At 40.7% G+C, this 9,808-nt stretch overlaps 1 protein-coding gene across 1 annotated transcript in view; it reads left to right on the forward strand.

Moving 5' to 3' along the window:
• LOC111571830 (rho GTPase-activating protein 5) overlaps positions 1-6,146 on the forward strand; it is a 40,063-nt gene extending 33,917 nt beyond the window's left edge. The window contains exons 5-7 of the mRNA XM_055011969.1: positions 1,890-2,021; positions 2,448-2,553; positions 2,902-6,146. Coding sequence (XP_054867944.1) covers positions 1,890-2,021; positions 2,448-2,553; positions 2,902-3,229 — 566 coding nt within the window. The 3' untranslated portion in view covers positions 3,230-6,146. The remainder of the gene's footprint in view (positions 1-1,889; positions 2,022-2,447; positions 2,554-2,901) is intronic.
• The last annotated feature ends 3,662 nt before the right edge of the window (positions 6,147-9,808 follow it).

Consider the following 9,808-nt stretch of genomic DNA (forward strand, 5'->3'; position numbering starts at 1 on the left):
GTGCTGGGACTAACGTACACAAGTCCACAGTATCCCGCACTTTACACAAGGAAGGTCTCTATGGGCGTGTCGCAAAGAAGAAGCCATATCTGAAGAAACAACATCTCAAGGCTCGTTTGCAGTGTGCTACCACACATCTGAAAGACACTCCTGCGATGTGGGAAAGTGTGATCTGGTCAGATGAAACGAAAATAGAACTTTTTGGCCTGAACACCAAGAAGTACGTTTGGCGCAAAGCCAACACAGCTAATGATCCGGCTCATACCATCCCTACCGTGAAACATGGAGGTGGGAGCATAATGCTCTGGGGCTGTTTCTCTTCCTCCGGTCCTGGTGAGCTTGTCCGTGTGCAAGGGATTATGAATAGTGCGAAATATATTGACATCCTGGAGAAAAACCTCTTCAAGTCTGCAAAAAGCCTGAACCTTGGGAGGAAGTTCACCTTTCAGCAGGATAATGATCCAAAACATACGGCTCGAGTGACACAAGAATGGCTCAGGAAGAAGAAAGTGAAGGTTCTAGACTGGCCCAGTCAAAGCCCAGATCTCAACCCGATAGAAAACCTGTGGAGGGATCTGAAGATTGCCGTCCACCGAAGGTCACCAAGTAACCTGACTCAGCTGGAGCAGTATTGCAAAGAGGAGTGGGCAAAACTGTCCAAGGACCATTGCAAAACTCGTTGCTGGCTATCCAAAGCCATTGGAAGCTGTAATTGCTGCTAAAGGAGCTGCAACCAAGTACTGACTGTGACTTAATGACTTAGTGTGAATACTTTTGCAACAATGAAATACAGACTTTTGCAATCTATTCATAGTAAAGAGTGCTTACGAACAAAAACAGTGATGGATTGTTGTGTCTGTGCTATTTCCTTTCATATAAACAGGTGAAACTCATTTTTGCTTTGTTCTGTTCTGAGAAATTGAGTTTTGGTCATGGGTGTGAATACTTTTGCAACCCACTGTAAGTCCTGGAACATGGAAGCTGCTCTAAGTTTACTACGGAGTTACTTCTGTTTGTAGAATCAACAACTGAACATGTTTCTTCAGATTATTTACAGGTTTAGAAAACATCAACCTCTAAGAAGTGAACTGTAAACATTAAATAATATGATTCTGAATAACAGATTCACAACTTCATGGGAGGACAGTTTATTATTATTATTATTATTATTATTATTATTATTATTAATAATAATGATAATAATAATAATAATAATAATAATAATAATAATAATAATAATAATAATAATAATAATAATAATGCCTTTAATTTATAATGCACTTTACATATAAAATCTCAAAGTGCTACAATACATTTAAAAGAAACATTTTAGAAACAGTAGTAATATGTTATTATTATTGTTATTATTATTATTATTATTATTATTAATAATAATAATAATAATAATAATAATAATAATAATAATAATAATAGTATTATTATCATTGTTATTATTATTATTATTATTATTATTATTATGGGAGGACAGTTTAATAATTATATAGTTTTAATTTTCTGTCTGTTTTTTCTTCACTATGGTTCATTTTAAAGTCCTGCAGCTCTGAGGAACCAGAATGAAGGAGGAGCACTCAGATTCTTCTATCAGCAGGACTCTGTGTTTAATGTTTGATTTGAGTTTCATGATGTTTGGTTGCTGCTGCTTTTCTTTCTTTAAATGTTTTCTGATTTATGTGTAGTTTCCTGCTCAGAGTTTTGGTGATTAAAGGAACATCAGGAGTGGTTCAGGGGAACAGAGAAGAACCTGACAGTTTCCAGGTTTTACCTGGAGGTCCTCAGGCCTGGTCATGTGACTCTGAAGCTCTGCCCAGATTCTGCTTCCTGTCTGTCCTGCAGAGGATGAACCAGCTGATTGTGTGTTTGTCCTCCAGATCACAGCATCGACTTTGTGGCGATGGACGTGGCCGTGAACGCTGCTGCTGGAGCTCTGAAGGCGTTCTTCACCGACCTTCCTGACCCACTGATCCCCTACAGTCTGCACCCGGAGCTGGTGGAGGCAGCCAGTAAGATATCTGTCCACCAAGTAGATCTGTCCTGAAACCTGCTGCTTCAGAGGACAGAAGTTCAGATTCAGAATCCTTTATTGTTATTGTGTAATAAAACCAAATCTACCGTCACAGAGATGCTGATTTAATCTGACCGCAGCTTTAAGTTAAAGAATCAGATTAATGCTATCAGAATGTGGCTCCACCCTGATGACTTTAAGAGTCAGAACCAACAGTTCCTGGACTTTAAAGAGTCAGAACCAACAGTTCCTGGACTTTAAAGAGTCAGAACCAACAGTTCTTGGACTTTAAGGAGTCAGAACCAACAGTTCATGAACTTTAAGAGTCAGAGCCAGCAGTTAGTGGACTTTAGGAGTGTTTTATTGTGTGTTTTATAGTGTATTCTATGTGTTTTATTGTTTTATTGTGTATTTTGTGTGTCAGAAATCATGGACTACATGGAGCGTCTGCAGGTTTTGCGTGAGATCGTGAAGAAGTTTCCGTCGGTGAACTACCAGGTCTTTAAATACATCATCACACACCTGAACAGGTAAAACATCTGGAGCTGCACACCTGGAACATTAATAATGAACTGTTAATGATTCGTAATTTCACTGATTAAAGTCTATTCATTCTTTATTTAACTTGTTTTTACCACTTTTTCTGTGAAATATCAATATTTTAGATGTTTAAAAGGCCACACGATGTATTTTTCTAAATATGAAAAATCTGTTTAAACATTGTTAAAACGTTGTGTTGACATTGTTAAAACGTTGTGTTGCCGTTGTTAAAGCGTTGTGTTGACGTTAAAACGTTGTGTTGCCATTGTTAAAATGTTGTGTTGACATTGTTGAAACGTTGTGTTGACGTTGTTTAAACATTGTGTCTCCGTTGTCAGGGTGAGCCAGCACAGTAAAACCAACCTGATGACGGCTGATAATCTCTCCATCTGCTTCTGGCCGACGCTGATGAGACCCGACTTTGAGAACAAGGACACGCTGTCGACCACCAAGCTGAATCAGGCCGTGGTGGAGTCCTTCATCCTGCAGAGCGACTACTTCTTCCATGGCGGCGAGGTGGCCGAGAGCTCCAGCAGCGAGGGGACGCCGCCTCCACACTGCCACAACATGGTGGAGGCTCTGCTGCCGCTGCAGCTACCTCCACCGCTGCAGCCCCAGCAGATCCAGCAGATCCAGCACACGCTGCCGCCTGACCCGCTCATATAGCAGCTTCTGGAGATCTTCTGAGGAGCTTCTGAAGAACTTCTGGAGATCTTCTGAAGAGCTTCTGAAGAGCTTCTGGAGAACTTCTGGAGATCTTCTGAAGAGCTTCTAGAGAACTTCTGAAGAGCTTCTGGAGGACTTCTGGAGAACTTCTGGAGAACTTCTGAAGAGCTTCTGAAGAGCTTCTGGAGGACTTCTGGAGAACTTCTGGAGATCTTCTGAAGAGCTTCTAGAGAACTTCTGAAGAGCTTCTGGAGGACTTCTGGAGAACTTCTGGAGAACTTCTGAAGAGCTTCTGAAGAGCTTCTGGAGGACTTCTGGAGAACTTCTGGAGAACTTCTGAAGAGCTTCTGAAGAGCTTCTGGAGGACTTCTGGAGAGCTTCTGAAGAACTTCTAGAGACCTTCTGAAGAGCTTCTGGAGAACTTCTGAAGAGCTTCTGGAGATCTTCTGAAGAGCTTCTGGAGATCTTCTGGAGAGCTGAGGACTTGTGAGCTGATCAAACACGTCCAGTCTCCTGTGGGCACATAGCAACGCTGAGCACAGAGGTTCTCCTGAAGGAGCTGAACCAACTGATCCACTGTTTGTCTTCCTGCACAGGAAACCTTTCTTCTTCTTCTTCTTCTGGTGGCTGAAGCAGCGAGCAGATCCGTGGACTTGCAGACATCTGGGTTATTTTTGGAGGAGGACAACGGATCTGGAGGACGATGAAGGTCCAAACACCAATTTCATGTTTGTCATGTTAGTTTTTGTATTTTTTTATGGTTTGTGTCTGCTGAGTGTTTGAGGAGCAGCAGAAGGAAAAAGGGAAGCAGGACAAAGATGATGATGATGATGAAACCACTTGGAGGCATCTCGACTCCTTCGCTCTTCGTTTCTTCTGCCGGTTCGTTGGATGGAAACTTGCATGTCTCTGTTTTTGCCACTTTAGTGAAACAACAAAAAAGAAACTAAAAGTTAAAAAATGAAACTCTGAAGCTCGTGGTGGTTTAAGGGAACGTTTCTTCATCGCTTCCTTCCTCCTCCATCAACAAACCAATGGTTAATCTCGTATTTTTGGTTGTTTGTGGAATAGTTTCCCTAAATAGAGGACAGAAGTATATAAAGTATAAATCTATGAATTATCAGCAGAGGCTGCTTAGTGAACTACGGGGTACGGACTATAACCTGGACATTAATCACCTGTTCTGATGCTGTGTGAATGAGAGTGTTAGCGGATCAGTAACTGGTCAATAACTGATCAATAACTGATCAGTAACTGATCAATACCTGATCAATACCTGATCAATAACTGTTTGGCTCGTCCCACACATTAAAGTCTCTCAGCTCTTTTCTTCATCGTCGTTTAACTGAAACAGAAAATAAAATGAAACTTTAATTTTCATCTAAACTCTTTAAACCTGATTCAGATCAAAACTCTAGTTTATAGAAAATACTGCAGTACTGCAGATATTTATACACACAGAAGTATTCTACTGTAGTATTACTACTAGTATTCAGTCTGAACCTCCTGAAGGAAAACTGCCATTAATCTGGATCCATCAGCTGAAAGAAACCAGGAAAAACTGATCCATGATCAGAACAGTTCCTGATTGATTTCATGGATCAATTGTTTGAATGTGGAATAAAGTTTTCAATAAAAAACTGAATTTATTTAATTTGAGATTTTCTTTAAATTTAGATGAAATTGTCTCCAGTTTTAAATCATCGGTTCTGGTTTCTGTTCCTGTTTGTTCTTCTGCTGCTTCAGGTTTAATTCTAAAGAGTTTAAAGTTAAACTGAATGTTGGGATGAAATCAGAATCCAGAGAAACAGGAAAAAAGTTCAGTTCAACTCTCAGACATAGATCTGTTCAACATAGATCTGATGAATGTAGCTCTATCCATCATAGATCTGTCTATCGTAGAGCTGTTCAATATAGAGCTGATGAATGTAGATCTATCCAACAGATCTGTCCATCGTAGATCTGCTGGACCGTGTCCTCTATGACTCCAGATGAAGTATAGTCTTTGTACACTAACTGATCTGTTTAAACCACTTCTACGTCTTAAAGCTCTTTTTTCCCCTCCAGCTGAGAAACTCTTTGTCAGCAGAAAACTGGAACATTTTCATCGTTTGTTCCAGGAAGGTTCCAGATGTTTGTGGTTCTGCTGATGAAAGTGATTTTAGGACGTTTAGCTCTCAGGATGTTCGACTGTTTAAAGATTCAAACTTTTCCTTTTCTAATAATTCTAACGTTGAGCCATTCAAACCACTTCTAGATCATTAACTTTACCTCCGTTCTATATTTTCATTGTCTGCAGAAAACACCAAATGTTTGTCTGGTATAAATGTGATATTTTTACATTTTTAGCCCTCAAAGCCACTTTTACATCATAAAACTAGAAATATTTTCCCTCCAGTAGTGAAACAGGGATTCTATTTGCAGAAAACTGATTTATTCTCTCTGCTTCAGGAACAAAAATGACAAATATCTGTCAGTTCCAGCCTCCAAATGTGAAACTTGTACAATTCTAATGTGATATTTTCACATTTTCAACCACTAATAGTCAGAAGGAGAATCTGAAGCCTTGAACTGGAGGAATTCATGAACAACACCAACCTGGAGAGTTTTAACAGTCAGGTGTTAGAAACAGTTTGAAGAGGACACCAGGAGGAATAAAAAGTTTTTAAACAATCTGAATTTGAGATTTAAAGGATATTGGATGGATCTGATCTGATTAGAAGCAGTGACGGGACGAAGCCAAACGGAGGTTGTGAGTGGATGAAGCGTCTTTTCTTTGTGGGATAACAAAGGTTCAGCTGTTGGTCTGTAGTTTCTATCAATCAGCTGTTTTCCGGTTTCATCCGGTGTACAAACCAGGCCACTCTAACATCCGCTCTGTATTATAGTAAATAAAAGGATTTTCACAAATGAAAAACTCTAAAAATACTTTTTCTTTTCTCTCCATAATGTTTCCAAATAAAGTTTCTTTTTTTTTCCAAACTGCTGCAACTTGTCGACTTTTTGTTTTTCAGGTTCCAGAAAATAGAAGTATTATTATTATTGTTAGTAGTAGCAGTGTTAGTAGTAGAAATAGTAGTAGTAGAAGAGGTAGCTGTTCAGATACCAGAAGAGTTCAGTCGTAGTAGTAGTAGATGTAGTAGTAGTAGTATTAGTACTGAATATCTCTACACTGTATTTAGATAAAAACTGGACTATCAGCAGGTCATTTTAGAGCAGAGAGCATTGTGGGAGTTTAGCAGCAACGGGTACCATGACAAAGACTCATGAGAAGGTTAATGACCTCCAACCATGACAAAGACTTCTGAAGGATCAGAACCGACTGAAGAACCAACCAGGAGTCTAGAACAGGACTAATAAACACTGATCAGTTTGATTTTATTGTCATTGATTGATCAGCTGCAGATTATTGATTAAGAAATATTTTCTAATCAGCATCAGACTGATCTGACTTTTAATGATTCCTCTCTGATGCTGGACATAAATGAAGCTAAAACTGATCCTGAACATCTGAAATTAGGGGTTTTATTCATTTAAAAACTGTCAGGTTTTTCTTCTGTAAATGAATCCTCATGTTGTTCTGATCAATAACTGATCAATAACTGAGCAGACTGAGTGAACAAAGCTGTGATCAGCTGGTCTGCAGAGATGAACTGGATCCTATGGTTGTAGTTGTGGTTCTGGTCCTGGTCCTGGTTCTTCTGCACCATGTGATTTCTTCTCCTGAGTCGCCCCCTGCTGGCTGCTGGACGGAACCGCAGGAACTGTTCAAGTTCAGGATCCTGAAGGTCCAAGTTTTTAGGTTTCCTCTTATTCAGTAGATCCATGTTAGATCAGATTTATGTTAAATCAGATCCATGTTTAATCAGATTTGAATAAATCAGATTTATATTGAATCAGATGTATATTAAACCATTAATCAGATTTATGTTTAATCAGATGTATATGAAATAATCTTTAAATCAGGTTCAGTTTCTGGACTGTCGGTTTTTGTCCATTTTTTAATCTTCATTTTAATTCTTTCTGGGCTCTAAAAAGTGATTAATTTATAAAAGTATGACTTTAATAAACGATCAGTTAGCAAGGGACGTGTGAAATTTCAAAGTGAGATCGTCAGAGGAGTCGGAAGGCAGGAAAAAACAGAATTTATTGTTCAAAATAATAATGAAAATTAACTAGGGCCAGCACTCACTCGCTGGAACGGGGGAAGGAGTCCGGTGGGAGGGTCCACGTCATCCTCTCTCTGGGGGGCGGCAGGGGTCCACAGCTGGGGCAGAACGGGCTGCTCTGGCGGCTGCAGGGTCCCGGTGTCTCTCCAGGGCTGAGGCAGTTCGGTCCCACGTCCTCTGATCTGTGAAGCCGGTTTTATAGCGGCTGATTGTATGAGCTGTAGGCGTGAGGCTCCAACAGCTGCACCTAATCCACCAATCAGCAGCAGCAGAGCCTCAAAGACCGGAAACACGCCGGAAGGAGAACGTATGACCGGAAGGGGGCGGGGCTAGACCAGGCCAGTAACATAATTGACTCTGTTCTGATGTTTCAATCTGAAGAATCAACCTTCAGGAGATCAGACTGAGGGTCCGACTGTTTTCGTTTGAGCTCAGGGGTTCTGATCAATAACCAGGTGAATCTGATCAATAACCAGGTGAATTGATGGCTGTTTGCAGGTTTTTAAGGATCTATTTTACCTGTCGGAGGGTTCCAGGTGAATTTTCAGCTGATTCCTGTTTAGTTCTGCAGATTAATTGAATTTTAATGCAGCTCAGCATTTAGTTCGACGGTGTTTTTTTGGTTTGTTTGGAGCTTTTTAGGTTTTTCTGTCAGAAATGTTGAATTAAATGAGAAACAAAATTATAAATAAATTATATAATAGTTATATAAATAAAGTTATCCATCCATCCCATTATCTATACACCGCTTAATCCTCACTAGGGTCATGGGGGGGGGGCTGGAGTCTATCCCAGCTGACTCAGGTGAAGGCAGGGGACACCCTAGACAGGTCCACCAGTCTGTCACAGGGCTACATATATAGACAAACAATCACTCACACATTCACACCTACGGGCAATTTAGAGTAATCAATTAACCTCAGCATATTTTTGGACTGTGGGAGGAAGCCGGAGTACCCGGAGAAAACCCACGCATGCACAGGGAGAATATGCAAACTCCGTGCAGAAAGATCCCGGGAAAGCCGGGACGCGAACCAGGGACCTTCTTGCTGCAAGGCGAAAGTGCTAACCACTATAATAAACTGATAAATAAACTGATGTTGATTAGCTGGACAGTCACAGTAATCAACATCTGTCTAACCAACATCTGTCTGATCATTTTATGTCTGAACTGAACTGAAGAACTCAAACTGCTGCATCAATAAGAAGACATGATGAACGTTTTTGAGCTTGTAAGATGATGATTTTTAATATGACTTCCCCTCTTGACGTCCCCTTTAGTTTGCCCCTAGTTATGCTGCTATAGGCCTAGGCTGCTGGGGAACCTCTCTGGATGCACTGAGCCCTTCTCTAACTACCTATGTATTTACTATATATACCATTATTGCATTACATTCACTCTGTTTCTTTCTGTGTCCTTTCTCCGAGTGTCCCTGGTCCCAGAGCTGGATGCTGGATTGCTTCAGATGTGTGGCTGTGTTTTATGGTCCTTGTGTCCCACCCCCCCCACCTCTCTATCTCTATCCCTCTATCTGTATCCCTCTATCTCTATCTCTACCCCTCTATCTCTACCTCTCTACCTCTTCTGTCCCTCTCAACCCGCCCGGCCAGCAGGCAGATGGGTTCCCCCACATTAGAGCCGGGTTCTGCTCGAGGTTTTTTTTCCCTGTTAAAAGGGTGTTTTCCTTGCCACTGTTGCCTTTTGGCTTGCTCTGGGGGTTCAGGCATATGGGTTCTGTAAAGCGTCTCGAGACAATTTGACTGTAATTGGCGCTATATAAATAAAATTGAATTGAATTGAATTAATATTTCTGTGTTTTTGTTTAATCTGTTGTTTATTTCCTCTTGTTGTTGTTTATTTTTTATGATATTTATTTTGTTATTTCCCTGTTTGTTTCCTTTATCTGTTTTTAATTTTTATTTTATTGTGTTATTTCCTGTTTGTTTCCTGTATCTGTTGTTTGTTTTTATTTTATTGTGTTATTTCCTGTTTGTTTCCTGTATCTGTTATTTTTATTTTATTGTGTTATTTCCTGTCTGTTTCCTATATCTGTTGTTTATTTTGTGTTATTTTGTAATTTCCTGTCTGTGTCCTGCGCTTCCAGCTGTGTCCACTAGGGGGGCGCCTCCTCCTCATCAGCTTGTGTTGTTTATTTTTATTTTATTTTGTAATTTCCTGTCTGTGTCCTGCGCTTCCTGCTCTGTCCACTAGGGGGCGCCTCCTCTTCCTCCTCAGCTGCTCTGTTCCCCCCCTCCCTCCCTCCCTCCTCCCTCTTCCTCCTCCCTCCCTGAGGAGGGGAGCGCCACACCCTGTCAGCCAATCAGAGGCTGGCTCCTCCTCCTCCCTCACATCACCTCTGTTTCCATGGTAACCCCCCCCCCCCCGCTTCCTGTGAAAGGTGCCGCATCA

This window comes from Amphiprion ocellaris, chromosome 7 (assembly GCF_022539595.1).
Source record: "Amphiprion ocellaris isolate individual 3 ecotype Okinawa chromosome 7, ASM2253959v1, whole genome shotgun sequence".
Classification (NCBI taxonomy): Eukaryota; Metazoa; Chordata; class Actinopteri; family Pomacentridae; genus Amphiprion; species Amphiprion ocellaris.